The sequence below is a fragment of the Lissotriton helveticus genome, chromosome 8, assembly GCF_964261635.1.
Source record: "Lissotriton helveticus chromosome 8, aLisHel1.1, whole genome shotgun sequence".
In the NCBI taxonomy this organism is placed as follows: Eukaryota; Metazoa; Chordata; class Amphibia; order Caudata; family Salamandridae; genus Lissotriton; species Lissotriton helveticus.
In genome coordinates, this window is record NC_136069.1 from 598360176 (window position 1) to 598379387 (window position 19212).

Sequence of the window (19212 nt, forward strand, 5' to 3'; positions counted from 1 at the left end):
CTTCGAGCAAATGTTTTATCTGGGTTCCTCTTCAAACTCCTGTAAAGGGCTCTGATACCCCTGGGTCTAGCCAGCGCTATATAAAACCTTTTAAATACATTTAAAAAGATTTTTTTTTTTTAAAGAAGAAGAAAAAAAAAAGAAAAAAGAAAAAAGAAAAAAATCGAAGAACACTCCATCCTCGACCCCTCCCAATCCGGATTCCGCAGCAACTACAGCACCACATCCGCCCTTCTCGCTGCCAAAGATGACATCTGCACCCTCCTTGACCAAGGACACACCGCAGCCCTGATCCTATTTGACCTCTCTGAAGCATTTGACACTGTCTCCCACCGTACACTCACCGCCAGACTCCACGATGCAAACATACCGGGAACCACCCTCGACTGTCTCCGATCCTTCTCACTGGCAGAAGACAAATAATCAGACTGCCTCCCTTCCTTTCTGAACTCACGGAAATAGACTGCAGAGTACCCCAAGGATCGGCGCTCAGCCCCACAGTCTTCAACATATACATGGTCCACCTCGCCGCCATAGTCACACAGCACGGACTGAGCATAGTATACTATATGCCTACGACACCCAGCTCATCCTATCCCTCACCAAGGACCCCATCACCACCAGACTCAACTTCCAGGAATGAATGAAGGATGTTGCATCCTGGATGTGCAGCAGCTGCCTGAAACTCAACTCGGAGAAGACAGAGGTCCTCATCCTTGGACCCTCTGTGGTTCTGAAATTCTGGACCCTGCTGTTATCCCGGTATCGAGATCCAATACCCGTGCCACAAAATATCAACGTACCAGGACGAATTTGGTGTCGACGGACCGATAATGATTAGGACATCATCCCTATGCATTTGCGTCATGATTGAGGGATGCCAACACCCCTAAACCATAGTTTCCGTTCCGACCCCTTAGACTCCATTTTGTAAAACGGCATCCATCTTGCGTCTTGCCCTCATGATAAGTCAATTGAGTAAGGTCGAGCTTGATCTAAAAGGACACGTCCACCTTCTCTGACTCCCCCCTGACCTGTCCCAACTGACTCCATTGCCTCCAGCCAAACCTGTTTGGGCAGCTCCTCACCCAGTGGCCGAATAAGATAGCATCAATACATAACATGCCACAAACCATTCACTACGTACAGAACATGTTTTCATCACACACACTCCTGTCCATGTTCCTTGTTTATGGCCAGTTTTATGACTAGGAGGTGCCCTGCTTTATTGAGGTTTCATCGATATCTGATGGGAGTTCCGGGCCTGGCCGGGTAATCTATCACGAACTGGACGTCTAAAATATGGGTTGGCCTACATGACTTCGCTCTTTGTATTATTGTAGAAATATGTGTATAACCATATCGTAAACTAAAGAATTCATGCCTGCAGCTATTATTTCTGTATATAAGGAGAAAGCTGGTTCTGTAAAAACGAACAGTCTCCTGAGAAATACACGCCCGGGTTGTCGTGTTTCTAGGACACATGTTACTTGGTAGCTGCCAATAAAACTCGATCTCTGACTTCAGCTAGAAGACTCTGTGTTTCTGTGGTCCGGAACAGGGAGAACTCAGAGGTCTTCGGGTGTTATCCCCTGGCACCACCGGGTTCCTAAAAACCCGTTACCTCAGTTGGCGCCCAACTCGGGGCGGTATCAAGCGGCGACGGTCCAAGCCAGATGTTCGTGAGGAGCTTCGTGTGAAAATTCCAGAGGACGGCCAGCCACTTCAGCGACCCCTGTATGTCGACGTGGTTCCGAAGGTCTTTGCTGCGAGGTTCCCCGCGTCCCGACGGCTACGAGGGACTGCTGCCCTGACTATCGCCCTGTTTTGGACCCAGTGATCCTTGGTAGAGCGAAACGATACACGAGTCTTCTAGTGACGTTACCGATCTTTAAATACTTCAGTTAAGTATAAGTGGAGCGTCTCCAAGTCCTTAGTTTGATCCTTAGTTTTTGGTATCCTTGAGATACGTTTTGATTTGGTACTTGCAAGCCCCAAAGCCGAAGGACTCGTGTATTCACGAGAAATATCGTAATTGATAATCCTTTGAAGTTTGAAGCTAAACTAGTGAGCAAAGATGCCTTGTTTTAGCAGATTTGGAAACTTGTTTTGTCTTGGTTGTAGTAAGGACTCCCGATTAGAGGATCCTTGTCCGGTTCCTCCGATCGGAACTCCAACATATGAGTTATATATAAAACACGGCGTCGGTCCTATAACATATAATGAAGTGTGGATAAAATACACCCGCAAGGATGGTGTTTTAAAATGGCCCCAATATGGTAGTTTTGACTCAGAAATATTAGATAACCTCGAGGTCAAATTGTTCAAGAAAAAAGCCCGGCCGGTGATGTTTGACTCTTTTCTCTTGTGGCGCAAAGAAGCCAAACAGAAAGAAATAAAATTAGCAAAAAGGAATAAAAGAGGTATGTCGATGGTGCAAGCTGCCGTCGCATACAGGGATAACGAGGAAGAGCAAGAGAGCGAACAAATGCTTAGGAGCAAGAAACTAGCAGTAGATAAATGCTACCCAATGTTACCACATAAGGGACAAGGTCAAGAGGAAACATCCGAGAAAGATCCATTAATGTCCCACTTATTAAGCTCACCGCCACCGTATGCGTTAGACGCTACCGCAACCCCAAAGCGTTTTATTATACCGCGCCCCGGCGCACGAAACACAGCTCTTGCACAAACGCCAGCTACTCTTCAGCTGGTTCCTACTTCTCCGGCGCAGCCTTCTCAAGGGCCGCCGCCTCTGCTACATACTCCATCTACTTCTACGACTTTGCCTACCGCTCCAACTGTTCCCTATGATACTACATCTGCCACTGCTTCAACTTCCTCTGCTATTGCTTCGACTTCTTCTTTGCATCAGCCTGTCTTTTCTGACGCATCTGCACCTCCGCAAGCTTCTCCTTCTATTAGTCAGAGAATGGCAAGTACTGTCACTGATCTGTTTTCACCTTTCTTTGGGTCGCCTAGAAAGACCGCTAAAACGGAACGTAGACAGTTACGTAGTCAGCTGCCTGATTACGAGGAAAGAGAAGTGCTAAATGAGCTAGCACGCCAATGGATTACGGACACCGTTAGATATGATGTTCAGTCTGTTATGGAAGTTTTCCGTCAATGGGATGCACCCACTCAGAGATATGTATTCGAAGAGATGTGTGTATATCTGTGTGAAGATTTGGAGACAAATGATCCCAAACGCAAAATGAACGAACTATGGCGTACGCGTTTTAAGTTCCATGAAGGTATGATTATAGGTGCCGATGTTGAGAAAGCGATAGATTTATTGTTTTCTTATAGGAGTAAGGGAAATACTTCTAGATCATTGTACGAAGACGACGTATCAGGTAGGAAAAAAGCAAGACAGTACCCCATGAGAGAGGTTCCTCCGGTTTGGAGGGAAGGTGATGCTAATGTAAATCCACCAATTCTGCCACATTTCCAGCGTGTGTGGGTACATGTCCCCTGGAAAAGATCCGAAGTTTTAGCACTCAAGCAGACATTACCCGATCCCCGTAAAAACCCGACTGGGTATTATAAGGAGTTATCGCAGACTGCCAGCTCATGTATAATGAATTTAGCGGATGTAGACATGTTGTTTGGGAATGTTGTTCCACATCCTTTATGGAGTAAAATTCGTCATACGGATCATGATCAAGAACTAGGTGACTCATGGGCTAATATTGCAGGTATAGATGCTAGACAAATCGGTGGTTCTAAACCTGAGCCGTTGATAGCCGAACTTCCTGGTAGGATTATCGCGTACATGAAAACATTAATGCCTGAATTACGCGTAAATTGGGACAAGCTGTCTGCGTGCAAGCAGAAGAAAGATGAGAATGTGTCTGACTTTTTCACGAGATTTGAGGAGACTTTCACAGATCATAGTGGTCAGGATATGGCTACCGAGGGTGGTCAAAGACTGTTTGTAGACAAATTTGTACATAATCTGCTTCCTGAACTGTGTAATAAGCTGAAAGATTCAGAGAGTGCTTGGGCTGTCTCTACGTCAGCACAGATTTTAGCTACAGCCCAGTACTATGAAAATAGGCGCAAAGACGAGCTAGATAAAATAGACAAAAAAACGAAAGATTTAAAAACTAAAGTTCTTCTCCAGCAGGCCTATCCGCCTCATACGGCTAGTCAGCCTAATTATCAACAACCACAGCAGTATTCGAGAAACGCGCAAGGAAACGAGTTTTCCCATCAGCGTATTCCGTATGGCCCGAATCAATGCGCATATTGCAAGGAAGAGGGTCACTTTAAAGGTAATTGTCCGGCTCTTGCGCGACGTTTAAACGGTGTTTAAGGGGTAGAGGTGTTCAACATGCTCCTAGGGGTAGGGGCCGTGGAAATTTCCCCCGGAATCCAACTTCTTTTCCGCCTCAGAATTCCTTGAACAGTTTTGACCAACAGAATAATGCATCGTCTAGGTCAGCTCAGTACTATGCTGACGACTATTACACCGAAAACGAGAATGAGGACAATAATTGCTAGGACAGCCATGGACAAAGAGAGGGAGTCGTTTCAGTTCCAGTAGATCAGAATGGACCTTATGTCGAGGTGATTACTTCAGGAGTGTCAGAGCCATTTCTGCTGGATACTGGTGCTACAAAAAGCTCTATTATGCACTCGAAACTTCCTGGCGCACCTTTGTCTGGCGAAACAAATGTTTCAGTAGGTTTCTCTGGCGCCCCTGTTAGAAACCCGATCTCTAGTCCCATGTCCCTTTCTGTCGGTCCTTGCGAATTAGAAGCACCCCTCATCCTTACAACAGGTTGCGGTGAAAATTTGTTAGGTTTGGATTTACTAAAGAGGTTATATGCAACTTTGTACTGTTCTCCCTTGGGAGTACAACTTACCTTAGGTAAGAAAGTCATTTCTCAAATGTATTTGTCAAAGGAAAATATTCCAACTGAATTGTCATCTCTTCCGGATATACTCTGGGTTAATGGTTCCAATGATGTAGGCCGTTGGGAGATTGCACCGTATGTCATAACATTGAAAGCCAACGTTAGGTTGCCACGTATTCCCCAATACAAAATATCTAGTGAATGCGAAAAGGCGTTGTTGACGATTATTTATGATCTGATCGAGAAAGATGTCATCGAAGAAACAACAGGCAACGTTTGTAACAGTCCAGTTTTGCCTGTCTTAAAGCGAACCGATCCTTCACAGCCCCCTGTGTACAGGTTTGTCATTGACCTCAGAGAAGTAAATAAGGTGGTTATTCCACAGTTTCCAGTTGTCCCCGACATTACTGCCTTATTGACAATGGTTCCAGCTTCAGCAACTTGGTTTTCAGTGATTGACCTGAAGAACGCTTTCTTCAGCATCACGATTGCTGAGGAGAGTAGAGATATTTTTGGTTTCAATTTAGGAGGACGAAGTTTCCGCTTCAAGTGCGCTCCTCAAGGCTACTGCGAAAGCCCATCAATATTCAGTCAGGCCCTGAAAACACAACTAGACACAATTGTTCTGCCTGATGGGTCAACTCTGATTCAGTATGTCGACGATCTGTTGATCGCTGCGGACACTGAAGAAATTTGCAAGCGAGCTACATTGTCATTATTGCGTCACTTATGTGACATGAAGCACAAAGTCTCTCTCTCAAAACTGCAATTTTGTCGACAAGAAGTAACCTACCTAGGTCACATCTTATCGAAGGAGGGAAGGAGACTGACACCAGAAAGAATACAGGCAATTGCAGAGCTGAGTGCCCCAAGGACACAGAGAGAGGTTCGGGCTTTCTTGGGCATTACATCATACTGTAGACAATGGATACCAAATTTCTCACTACTGGCTAAACCCTTGCTGGCACTACTCTGTAATGACACGCCCAATCCTATGCCCTGGTCTGAAGATTGTCAAACAAGTTTCCATGAGTTGCGTGATGCATTGTGCTTGGCTCCTGTGTTGGGAAACCCCAACTACAGTAAGCCTTTTACATTATATGTCCATGAGAAGGAAGGTTGTGCATTATCAGTCCTAACACAATACTTTGGGGATAAACAGCGCCCATGCGCGTATTTTTCGGCAACTCTAGATCCCGTGGCTAAGGCACTACCAAGTTGTCTGAGGGCCACCGCCGCAGCGGCTGTCTGCATTCGACAGTCCGCTGGGCTAGTCATGAATAATACTCTGATCGTTATGGTCCCACATGCAGTAGACATTTTGCTAAACAGGACGAAGACACAACATCTTACTAGCGCTCGACTATCCAGTTACGAACTAACACTGTTAGCGAGTCACATTCACATAAAGAGGTGTGATACACTCAACCCCGCTACGCTACTACCCATCTCGGCAAAGACAGACGAGGTTGAAAAACATGACTGCTGCTTTAGGACAGAAGAAGAGACCAAAGGGAGAGTAGACTTACAGGACACTCCCCTTCCTGAATGCAATGATGCTTTATGGGTCGATGGTTCATGTTTCAAGTTGCCGAATGGTGATACGACTGCAGCATATGCCGTAACGACATTACACACCATCATAAAGACCGCGCGCATTTCCCACAATTCCGCACAAGCCGCGGAGCTAATTGCGCTTACAAGAGCATGTGTGTTGGCAAAAGGAAAGCGAGTGAATGTGTACACTGACAGCCAATACGCCTTTGGCGTGGCTCACAGTTTTGGGAGATTGTGGCGTGAACGTGGGTTCCTGACGTCGCATGGTGCAAAGATACAACATGGTCAGCTAGTTAATGAGCTCCTCGAGTCACTGACGTTGCCACTACAAGTTGCAATCGTAAAATGCAGTGCACACAGAAAAATTCAAGACGATGTTGGCCGCGGGAATGCATTTGCAGACGAGGTTGCGAAAGAGACTGCAAGGAACACAATGAGTCGGATGTATGTTGTAGGTCCCGCTAGATGGATTACTGATGTGGGGATGTGTGAGGACACCATTGAAAGCGTGAAAACTATACAAGCTGAGGCCACTGAGAAAGAGGTGAATGAATGGAGAGAAAACAAGGGTAGATTAGATGCGAATGGTTGTTGGGTCGAATTGTCAGAACACCAGCGATGGCTATTACCTAACGCATATGTACTTGCAGTAGTAACAATGGCCCATGGAATTGCACACATCAGTACGAAAGGAATCTGTAAACTATTGGCCCCAGTATGGCAGAACAGTAATATCCCAAAATATGCAGAGAATGTGGTCAGAAACTGTATGGTATGTTTGAAGCACAATCCCGGTAGGGGAACCCCAACTCCAGCTGGTCATTTTGCGCCTCCAACGTATCCGTTCGAGGTTTTGCAGCTCAATTTCATCCACATGGAGAGGTGCAACAATCTGAAGTATGTGCTCGTTGTTGTTTGCGCTTTCTACAGGTGGGTGGAAGCGTACCCCCTTAAGGACAACACCGCCTTGTCAACTGCCAAAGCCCTTGTCAAGGAATTCTTCCCTAGATTCGGTATGCCTAGAATCGTTTGGAGTGATAATGGAAGTGAATTCGTGGGACGTGTGATGAGGAGAGTGTGTGAGTGTCTAGGCATACACCAGAAATTCCACGCTGCAAATCACCCCCAATCAGCTGGATTAGTGGAGTGCTACAATGGCACGTTAAAACTCAAAAAAGCCAAGATCCAAGCCAGTACAGGTCTTAAATGGCCTGACGCCTTGCCTCTAGCACTCCTGTCGACCAGAATGACCGTCCATTCCAGATTAGGACTTAGCCCCCATGAAATAGTGTTTGGCCGCCCAGCCAACATCTGGGGCGTGCCCAGGCCAAAGAAACTCAGCGAAATAGAGCACCCCGTACTGCTTGACTATTTGTGCGAATTAACAACTAAATTGCGTGTTTTACACCAACAGGTTCACAGTTCCTCTCCGCCAGCCTCTGATGATCCAGGTCACTCCATCGAACCCGGCACTTGGGTGCTGGTGCGGAATTTTCAGCGCACGAACAACGAACAGCCCAGGTGGACCGGACCATACCTTGTCCTTCTTTCCACGAGATCGGCCGTGCGGGTGGAAGGAAAGAAGAACTGGATCCACGGGACCCATTGTAAACGGGTCCCTCTGCCCCTTCCCTACGACCGGTGGGTCAAGGAAGGAATTGCCGACTCCGAGACAGAGTCCATACCTCGCTTCATCCCTTTCAGCGATGCACGTTTGAAAGGAACTGGTACCGGAAAGGAGAGTGATTATATTTTACAAGGACTTGTGCCGCCGTCAATGCAGTTGGACACTACAGAACATGAGACATTGTTTGAAGACCACACCGTACCTGGGAAACAACGATATAATCTGAGGTCGAGACAAAGAGACTAATAAAGAAAGAAAGAAAAACACAAGCAAATTAATGCGACCCCCCCAAGACCTATTTTTGATTTTCCAGCTCTCTCGCCCAGGGAACTTGCTCATTTTTAGTTTTCGAACCGCCATCCGGTTCTGCTGCTAGGGTCGCGGTTGAAGTCTGGGGAGTGCAGCTGGGGACGTTTAGGTCTACGGTTCTGGTTGGTCCAAGGGAGTTACCCCGGACTGAACAGAGCGCATTCCCTGGCAGAATCAATCTACCACCGCGGGCAGCAACTAGAGGATGGGGTTTCCGAGGGTTGAGAGACTTGCCAGATTCACAAAGTTTGAAAGACAATTATGCACAGTACTGGCCAGAAAAAGGTTTTTGATAACATGTATTTTAATGTTGTGCAGCATAACGATGTTCTTGATTGGCTATACTCTATTCACATTTCAAGTTACATTTGCAAATGACACTCGGCCAACACCTCCTCCTACTATCCCTCCACACTCCTTTCACCCTCTACCTGAACACGAGTCTGCCAGAAGACTCGAATTTATAAATAACTCATTCGTCCAACTCCTACACCAACACCAGTCCATAATGAACACATTGAACTGTTGGATATGCGGACTCATGCCGCACACAACTGATAAGGGTATCCCATACTTCATCCTGCCATTCAGTTATTATGGTTCTCTGTGGGCTTTTCAGACGATGTTCCTGTTCGCCCTAGAACCATACCCGCCCCGTTCCACTGAGAGCGATTCCAGCAACAAGGCACTAGTGGCAGGGATAAGAAATATGAGTAGGGATATTGACACATATCGAGTGATTCCCAAAGATGAACTCACTCCATACAGTCGCTGGAACGTAACCAAATATGGAGTTTTTTGAGTAAGGGCCAGACAGCAAAGAAATCCCGCCCAGTTTGGATAGTGCCACACCGAGGTCACTTATGTCTGCAAGGTATCGGCAGGGATCCCAAAGCACAATTGGGAAAGAGCATATGCACGGAAACATATGTATTCGCTTCCCGAACGTCCCCTCTATTCTTGGCAGCTAAAGGTACATATTTCGTCTGCCATGACCAAGCCTATACATGGTTGCCCCCTGACTTCTCGGGCACGTGTTTTATCTCATTTCTGCTGCCACCCACCTATATGGCCAGGGCAGACTACCATCGGACCAGAACAGCTAGGGGTGTCGTGAGTAAAGACGACACTGCGGGTCAGGAATTTGCCGACTTCGCAAAGGGTTTTCTGCCATTTTGGGGGCCTATGGTGAACAGCAGGAACTTTCGCCAGTTATCGAGGATAGTTGAATCCGCCGTGACCGAAACGGCCGGAGCCCTTGGCAACTTAACATCTGAGCTTCAGTCGGATCGACTTATGACCCTTCAGAACCGGGTTGCCCTAGATATCATACTTGCAGACAGTGGTGGTGTATGTAGAGTGATCCAATCCAGTTGCTGCATTTTCATCCCTGATAATGCACCGACAGTGTACCAGGCCATCTCTAAGCTACACGAAATATCTGGTTCCCTTCACGTAGAAAAAGGGGATTGGTCCCTGCTAGGGTGGTTCTGGGAACTAATCACTGCCTGGGGATGGAAAACACTGATCTTCGTTGGAATGATCTTAGCGCTTCTGTTTATGTTCTGCCTGTGTGTACAGTGTGCTCCTGCACTATGTGGCCTCTGCGCTACATCATGTGTAAGGAAGCCTGTGTCCAGGGACGAACTGAGCAACAGAATGATGCTACAGAAGCATCTCCACGAATACCTTCATACCGATTTGGACTCAGATTAACATGAATTATTGCCTTATATGGAGGGCAAAAGGAGGGTCTGTGGTTCTGAAATTCTGGACCCTGCTGTTATCCCGGTATCGAGATCCAATACCCGTGCCACAAAATATCAACGTACCAGGACGAATTTGGTGTCGACGGACCGATAATGATTAGGACATCATCCCTATGCATTTGCGCCATGATTGAGGGATGCCAACACCCCTAAACCATAGTTTCCGTTCCGACCCCTTAGACTCCATTTTGTAAAACGGCATCCATCTTGCGTCTTGCCCTCATGATAAGTCAATTGAGTAAGGTTGAGCTTGATCTAAAAGGACACGTCCACCTTCTCTGACTCCCCCCTGACCTGTCCCAACTGACTCCATTGCCTCCAGCCAAACCTGTTTGGGCAGCTCCTCACCCAGTGGCCGAATAAGATAGCATCAATACATAACATGCCACAAACCATTCACTACGTACAGAACATGTTTTCATCACACACACTCCTGTCCATGTTCCTTGTTTATGGCCAGTTTTATGACTAGGAGGTGCCCTGCTTTATTGAGGTTTCATAGATATCTGATGGGAGTTCCGGGCCTGGCCGGGTAATCTATCACGAACTGGACGTCTAAAATATGGGTTGGCCTACATGACTTCGCTCTTTGTACAATTCAATTCATTAAGCTTTATTCGATTTGAAAATACAAATCATAAAAGCGTACAAGTTAAAACATACAAATTAAAAACCAACAAAAGTAGAACTAGCAAATGATAACACAGAATACTGACAAATTTAAAACAAAGAAAAAGAAAAAGTAACCCGCCCATAAACATAGGTACTTTGTTAGAAATGCACTTATCACAAAATTCAGCATTTAAGCAGACCCGCCAATTCCTTGGATTGAACCTTCACGTAGGCAGTTAATAAAATCTTCCATAAAGATGATTGTTGTATACAGCGTCAGGATAATTACGTGGAAAAAAGTTACTGCAATTCATTTCCAAGGCGCTTCTACCCATTGGATAAAAAGACCCTGCCTTTGGCCTTAATGAAGAAGTATATAATGAGCTGGGATAAAAGTCATGTAGATCCCCAGCACTTATGGGGCCGTCTTCTTTTTGACGCTGCCAGGTTTGGAGGTACGGAATGATACGTCTGCTTCTAAATTTTACTAAGACCAAATCCCCGGGCGTGTCTTTTCGGAGGGGACCCAACCAGCCCACCCTTCTAACACTTAAAATTCTACCGTCATGATCTGCTGGCAAAGGTCTATTCTTTGATAGCCAATATGTAGTCTTATTTTGTAGGTCTTGTTGGCTTTCAGTTTTCCCCTGTTCGAGTGTGGGAACTCCCGAAAGGACAAATACGAAGGGGGCAGCCTCCGGTGGTAGGTGGATGTGAGGTGGTTTGATCGACCCTGTTCTAACAAAGTTGCGCTGTGCTGGAACACGTTTTGGATGGGCTTTGGGGGCCTTTGGGACTGGTGTGATGGGGGGTGGTACTTGAATCTGTGCATTAAGGCTTAGTGCAGATGACTTAAGGGGTTCAACAATAACAGGTGGGTGAGAGAGCTTAGAGGGTACCTGATACTTTGTAGAAGCCAAATTTACTTGGAATGCACCCTCTAATTTCGTAAGCCTATCCCCAAGCAGTGTTATTTTTTCCATCAATGGTGAAACGACGGAATTAATCAGCCGTTTAACAAGAGACAGTAAGGCCAACTGTGATGGAGGCGCTAGGTCATCCAATATTTCCGTAATCTCAACCGAATCTGGAGTTAGGGGGGGAATGGAGGCAGACAGTGAGGGGTTTAGACACAATTTAGATTGTTTGGGATGATTACCATTGTGTTCGGCTTCATCACACTTCCTTTTGGCAGATACAGGGCGGGATGGAGGCGTACTTCGTACACCGGATATGATAGGTAAAGTAAGATCGCACGGGCTGTTGATTGGGTTTAGTGCACTTGGGTTTTTTACACAATGATTTGGGGGGGTAGTAGATTCGGGACTGCTTGCCACTAGAGCATACTTAGTTCCACACAAGTTACTCAGATCCTCTAACCATGATAAGGTGTCCCCTGAGTTGGTTGTGGGTAAAGGGGATTGCTTACTAGTTATAATTTCTATAGGAGGAGAAAGTTCATTAATATCTGTTAATGGTGGAGATGTCAAGGTTAACTTGTTTGGGTGGTAAACCAGTGTCCCTTTGGACGGGTCCCTCAGCGGGATAACTATTGTTTTAGGTACCCCCTTCAGAGTCATCTTAAAATATGGGTGAGTGATTAATTAACAGAAGAGGGCACTATGATATATAAATTTCATGAACAAATAGTATTTCCCTTAGATTAGTCAATTGGTGTTTTTAGACAAAAGGGATAAGTCTTTATTCCTTCTTGCAAGTAAGGTCAGAGGGCCCGCCCTTTGCCCGCGCAGCGGAATCCTTAGGGAACTTTATAGCTCGTATTGCGTCCTGGGGGGGGGAGCAGCCAGGCAGCGCAAGCCAGGTGGTGAGGCTCAGGCAGGGACTCCTGGGAAAGTGAGTCCCTGCAGCGCCGCTCACAGTGCTGCCTTCTTGGAATGCCGATCAGCCCAGCCACACAGCGTCCCGAGCAACAAGTGCTCCTTTCCCTGGCAACTCCTGCAGATCCTGAAAACGCCGACGCGAAGCGGGTGCGGCTAAAGGTAGGCTTTGGGGCAGGGAAACACAGTCCAGGGAAACACAGTCCAGGGTCAGGTCTCCTCCCGCACGATGCAGCAGTGTCCTCCTCTAACAACACAGTTCCGGTGAATCTCTTCTTCAATAAAGAAAAAAACACCTCATCTTGATGCCTCTTAGCAGAGAATTATGGCATAATAAGTGCACAGCCTTCACCATGGCATGTAATGAAATGTCGAAAAAGACCCTTCTTTCCAGTTCAAACAGAGCTGCTGCCAATTAACAAAGTTTTAATTAGCTAACTGGGGGGGGTGCACAGCCGGTCTCACTGCAATATAGTCCAAAAAAGCTGCAATCTACAGTCTGTCTCTTTTTTCCTGCTGTAAACGCAAATCTTTCCAGCAAGTAAGAGAAGAAATCGAGCTTACTTCAGTCCATGTGAATTTTACACATCTCCCGTTCAATTCAGCTCAGCACGGCTCGCCCGCAGTTAACTCCACCAGCCGGCAGAGTCCTTTATTCTTTGATCCGTCAAAGCGCTGTAGAGAAGGGCTCCTATTCCACACCATCCAGATTAGCAGGCTTTTTTCCCCCGTCTGCGCGCCTCATTCATTCAGCAGAAAGCTCGCATTAGACATGAGAAACAAGCCCTCGATATACCGCGGTCCAGCAAGACGCTGAGCACCTTCCGCCATCAGCCTCGTGCAAAGGGAGGGGAGGAGCCCTCAGAGAGTCATCAGCAAAGGGAGGGCCATCACTGTGTAAAGTCTTGTAATGTGTACGGAACTCGCTCTTTGTATTATTGTAGAAATATGTGTATAACCATATCGTAAACTTAAGAATTCATGCCTGCAGCTATTATTTCTGTATATAAGGAGGAAGCTGGTTCTGTAAAAACGAACAGTCTCCTGAGAAATACACGCCCCGGGTTGTCGTGTTTCTAGGACACATGTTACTTGGTAGCTGCCAAAAAAACTCGATCTCTGACTTCAGCTAGAAGACTCCGTGTTTCTGTGGTCCGGAACAGGGAGAACTCAGAGGTCTTCGGGTGTTATCCCCTGGCACCACCGGGTTCCTAAAAACCCGTTACCTCACCTCCCCCTCTGCATGGGACAACACCTGGTGGCCCATCTCACTCGACAGCCACCCCACTCCCATAGGCCATGCCCGAAACCTCAGCATTGTACTCGATGCCTCCCTCTGCATGGCCCATCAGGTCAACACCGTCGCCTCCGCCTGCTTCACACCCTCCTCATCAAGACCTTCAAATGGATCCCCCGAATCAAGGAAGAACCACACCCACGCACTCATAACCAGCAGATTGGACTAAGGAAACACCCTCTATGCCGGGACCAACAAGTCTCTGCTCCGCAAACTCCAGCCCATACAGAACACCACAGCCAGACTCGTCCTCTGCATCCCCCGACACGAGGACATCATCCAACACCTGCGTAATCTCCACTGGCTCCCCGGGGAGAAGCGAGTAACCTTCAAGATACTCACCCACGCCTACAAATGCCTCCACAACACAGACCTCAATATCTCAATGACAGAACCTCCTTCCACTTACCCAAGGGAAACCTCCGATCCGCCGACCTCGCCGAACCCCCGCGCATCCGCAGAGCAAAACAGGTGGAAGAATCTCCTCCATCGCGGCCAATACCTAGAACAAGCTGCAGATTGATATCAGACATGCCCCTACCCTACACATCTTCAGGAAGACTCTCAAGACCTGGCTCTTCGACTAACCGGAGTTGCCCTCACACGCGAGTAGTGCGCTTAAAAATTACCTGATTGATTGGCAATGATGAAGCCACACACATTTGCTCGACATTGTGGAAGGCGCCCCCGCCTCCTATAGAAGAGACCCAGAGCATTGGAGGAACTCACAATAGCAGTTTGCTACAACGTAGAGAGCAAGTGGAAATAACACTGCACTCCAAAAAGCCCCTTTATGGATCTGTAGAAATGGGTATATGGTGCTTAGTGGTGTGTTGTGTGACGACATAAGCTGTTCTAGAGCATCTAAAGTTGTCACTAGGGAATACCTCCAAAATCGACTGAACCCCACATTAGCATATGCAGGAATGGCAGTGGCGTAACTACTAGTGGTGTGAGGGTATTCTCTGAAAAAAAGACCTGTGTGCGTAGATGTTTGTTTGTTCCCCACCAGACTTACCATCTACGGTCTCTCTCATGGCCATCAGACTCCCGGGGCCGGCGCTCGCCATTGCCGGTTTGTATAAATCCAGCCGCTCAAGAAAACCGCGGCCAGTATTGTATACAGAAGAGATCTAACGACACGCTTAAAACACGCCCCTCCCCGGTTAAAGTAGACAAGCGGCCATGTTGGATAGATTGAGTACCTCAACAGTTCAAGACTGCCCTGCGGTATAGCACGGGTCGTACACATATTGCATCCACTGTTACTCTTATTTGTTGACTACGTAAAACTAGTATATAACTATCTAGTTTACTAGCTATATGTGTGAATACAAATAACTGGGTTGTTTAGTGTAACTTAAATGTGAATATCATAAATGATTATGTTCGGAACGTGCATTTATTAGAAATATTTGGCCATCTCGCCAATTTCTTATGTCGAGTCTGAAGAGGCACTAGGAAAACTGTGCTTCTAGCATGGCAGCCACATTGGAAACCACTCGTATAAAAATGTCATGTTAGGCTGTTCTGACTATTAGTATGCGAACCTGGGTTTGTATATATGATAATGACCTATCAAACAATTGCATGACTCTCCCATTGTGTGACTAGAGTTAAATGTACACACATCATCTGTATTTTTTTATACACAGCTTGACAAAAGCTAGAGATAAAAGTTAAGTTCGGTATTCTTATATTTCATTTTGAATCCAACAGAAATCTGACAAACGTACACGAGGGCACCCATCGGCAATGTAACCATTCTAACATGGCTCCAATGTTCGCGTCCGGCTCTGTCAAATACTGAAAATGGTTGGTCGACTTCCAAGTACCTCACAGCAAAGTGGTGCCTAACTCTACGAGCGTGACGTTACAGGTTTGAGTTTACACGGGGGTCTCCTGCAGACAGGTATCCTTTACTTGTTCATAAAGCTGTGAACATTGGAATGTACCAGAATAGTTCCCCCGGAAGCAGCTTGTTTTCGAAACAGGGGAATAACTGAGCTGCTATTGGTCAAAACCTTTAAGTTTGAACATCTGATTGGTCACAGCCCGGCCACTGAGTGCCTTGATTGGCATGGGGCGGAGCAGACGAAAAAAGGTGGAAAAATTAAAACTGCATAAAACGACGTAAACTGAGAAGATACGCTTTGGATTGTCGCAACTCAGAACATTGTGGATTTTGGAAAAGAGACACTTGTCCGGATTCTGGTGGGTTTGTTTAATCGCGCCTGAAATGTGTTTGGCGTTGTCGCGCGCCGGCTCAGCTTTGCAGGGTTTGGTGAGGCTCACAGCTGTGTTCATAGCCAGGTCGACGGTTGTGACCTGCAGCATGCGGTTCCCGGAAGTAGAACAGAGCATTTTTACACAGCATACTTGATAACCTTTCTAGACACCCCCTTCGAACTTGTTATAGAGAGAAAGGTGGAGTGTTGTATTTGTTTGTTAACATAATATTGTTACTATGGATGTTTTGAGAACTCCCATATTTGACGGCGGTGTATTAACTTTTAGGGTAAACAAAAAAACATGACCTCTGTACTTGGGTATTGTTCATGTTAAGACCTGTTAAACGAGCATTAGCAAAGCCTGTTTGGCTTTGCATTGGCTGGCAGTTTTTTTTGGCTTTGTCACTGCTTGTTTTCTCGTGACTTTTGTAAACCGTAACATTTGTGGGAGATAATGGGCCCTCGCTAATCTAAAACATGAGTAAAAGCAAAATTACTTTTTTTATGTTAAAAAGCTGGCACTGAGGGAACTGCTTTGGGTAATGATCTGCAAAGATCTGAAAGAGTGTAATGCCATCGCTCACATAGTGAATTTAGCCAATGGCTGAAGAGGCCTGCCCCATGGTGATTTGAGTGCACGAATGATCCAATGGCAGATAAATAAACGAAGATGACTGGCTGAACGTCTCTATAAATAATATAGACCTATATCTGTGTCATAAGGTCTTGGCCAGGCTTTTCCAAAGAGTAGTTAGTGAGCTACTGGTAGCTCTTCTGTTATAGTAGCTTTCCTATGTGCAACCCAGCCTACTAAATTAAAGCTTTTGCTTGGTTGTGTTTATATACGTATACCAAAATAACAAAGCAAATATTCAAGGCTGAATCTAAATTTATTGTGAGAATGTGGAGAACATGGTTGAATTCCTGAAGAATATTTAAAGTGGATAGTTAAGTAACGCATCATGTGCTGGAAAGAGTTATTACTAATATTTTTACCTTGGTGTCAGGGGCTTTACGGCTGTATGTGGTACCTGTGTAGGAGCATTCCAGATTGCTAAGGTTTTTTGACATTATTTCTGTCAATCCAGCATGATGCACGGAGGTAATCAATGCTGGTAATCTTGCATATGGTGTGCAAAAAGTATAGGATGTCCAGGCGCACCAGCCCCAAAACTATGTGCTCGCAACCAGGTAACTTTGTTTGGGTGAAAATGCAAAATCATTTATTTACTACAGAAGAAACGTACAGGATATATCTGGCTGTCCGTGCTATATGCAGTTGTGAGTGTCTTAAATCAAATACTCAGAGACAAGAGTATTTGAATCCACTTCTTTATTAACTTGAGTCCAAGTACAGCGTCGAGGTGCCCCAGCAAGAATCCTCCTATCGTCCCTGTGCTCTGTCCTTTGGTGATCTCATTGCATTCCACAGCTCGAGCAGGACTTGTGGATTGGAACTCAATGAGCGCACGAGCTCCAAACACTTCCCCTTTCCTACATAATAAAAAAAAAAACAACCCAAACAAAAACACAAGTACTACACTGGTTTTGCAAAAAGTGGGTAACCCATGTAGGAGTTGGCCTTTTTTGGCTAAAGTTCCCTAAACCTTTTGCTTTCCTCCTAGACCTTTCTTCTGACATGGTGTTGCCAACTTAGATGCTTTGGACACTTTGCCACTGCTAAACAGTGTCAAAGTGCAAGTATAAAGTATAACGTTAATTGGTTGTCCATGATTGGTATGTTTGCTTTGCTAGTAGTCCCTAGTAAAGTGCACTGTGTGCCAGGGCTGGTAATGCAAATGTTACTAGTGGGCCTGATGCACTATTTGTACCACTCACACACAGTAGCCTTAAAAAGGGAACTCAGGAATGCCATGGCAGGGCTTGCGCGCAGTTTGTTAAACTGCCATGTTGTTCTGACAAGTGCACTCTCTTGCCAGACTTTACCCTTCCCTTTATATGCACCTCAGACACTCCTATGGTAGGTCTAGGGTACCCCCCTGGACAGGGTGTAGTGCATGTGAAAGGTAGGACATGTACTAAGGTCTGTGCCCTGTCCTGACAGTGAAATAATCTCCTCCATTTTGTTTTTCACTATTGAAAGGCCATCTTGCCCGTAGGGCAGAATGGGGAGGCTGTGTAATATCTTTTCCAGTCCATCTTCCCAAAGGCTTAAGATGTAAAGGTGAAGTTTAGTATGCCTGAAATCACAATGTAATAACACATATTTTTATGAAGGTGGTTTTTGCATTGTGTGTTTAGAAGCCACTCTTTTAGAAGTGGCTGAGTTTTTGTGCTCTAACATTTCTGTGTGTCTCTGCCTGGCTGTGGATTGACTGTCTGGATTTGAAAGCCATAGGATCTGGGGAATGTCTTGACCCAAGGGAAGAGGTGAGACAGCAACAGGCTGACCTGCATCTGGAGTGTAGGGGGGGAGAAGTCCCTAGAGGTGAAGAGGCATGGGTTGCTGCTATAAAATAATTATCTTATCTCCTGCTGAGTGATTGAGAATTCAGGCCCCCCCTAATCAAAGGAAGGAGTCACTGGTAGGGAGGCACACAGAACTGGTTTGAACAGGGGTCAGTGCCCCCTGATCTCAAAGCCATTGAGGGGTATAAATATTAGGAGCTGAAGCCCCCGAACTTTGGAGAATGGCTTGATCAAGTGTGAACAAGACTGGAAATACTTCGTGGTCAAGAGGACCTTTGCCAAGGAAGAAACAACTGAAGAGACTGAAGGATAGGACTGACCCTGGCTGTGTGTTCTGGGGCTGGCCTGCAGTATGCTGTTTTAACCAAGGAAAGGCTAAAGGGACTTTGCTATACCCCCCTGCTTGAAAGGATTTTGCTGTGTGCTGAAGTAACTTATCCCCAAGGGCCCGGGGTGAGCTGGCTCCCTGTTGCGGAAACACAGGAACACAAAAGTTTCCATGAGTCTCAGCGACGCTGTGTGCGTGTGCTTGTTGCAGCCTGAGACCCTCGTAAGGTGTACTCTGTGATCGTGGGCACCTGGAGCCCAAGCAAGGATCAACAACGCAGTGTGCTAGTGCTTTGTGCAGCCTGAACCCTTTTGTGGTGATTGTCCAGTTATCGTGTGCACCGGAATCCAAG

General features: G+C 46.2%; 2 protein-coding genes across 3 annotated transcripts in view; one reads left to right on the forward strand and one right to left on the reverse strand.

Annotated features, from left to right (window-relative positions):
• Positions 1 to 15819, reverse strand: part of MZT1 (mitotic spindle organizing protein 1) — a 131183-nt gene extending 115364 nt beyond the window's left edge. The window contains exon 1 of one of the 2 annotated variants that reach the window (XM_078657421.1): positions 14890 to 15819. In XM_078657421.1, the coding sequence (XP_078513547.1) occupies positions 14890 to 14941 (52 nt within the window). In that variant the 5' untranslated portion in view covers positions 14942 to 15819. The remainder of the gene's footprint in view (positions 1 to 14889) is intronic. The other variant, XM_078657422.1, reaches the window with a different exon arrangement.
• A 125-nt stretch (positions 15820 to 15944) lies between these two features.
• The window catches only part of BORA (BORA aurora kinase A activator), a 411259-nt gene continuing 407991 nt past the window's right edge, over positions 15945 to 19212 (forward strand). The window contains 1 exon segment of the mRNA XM_078657420.1: positions 15945 to 16085. The gene's annotated coding sequence lies outside the window, so the exon portion shown is untranslated.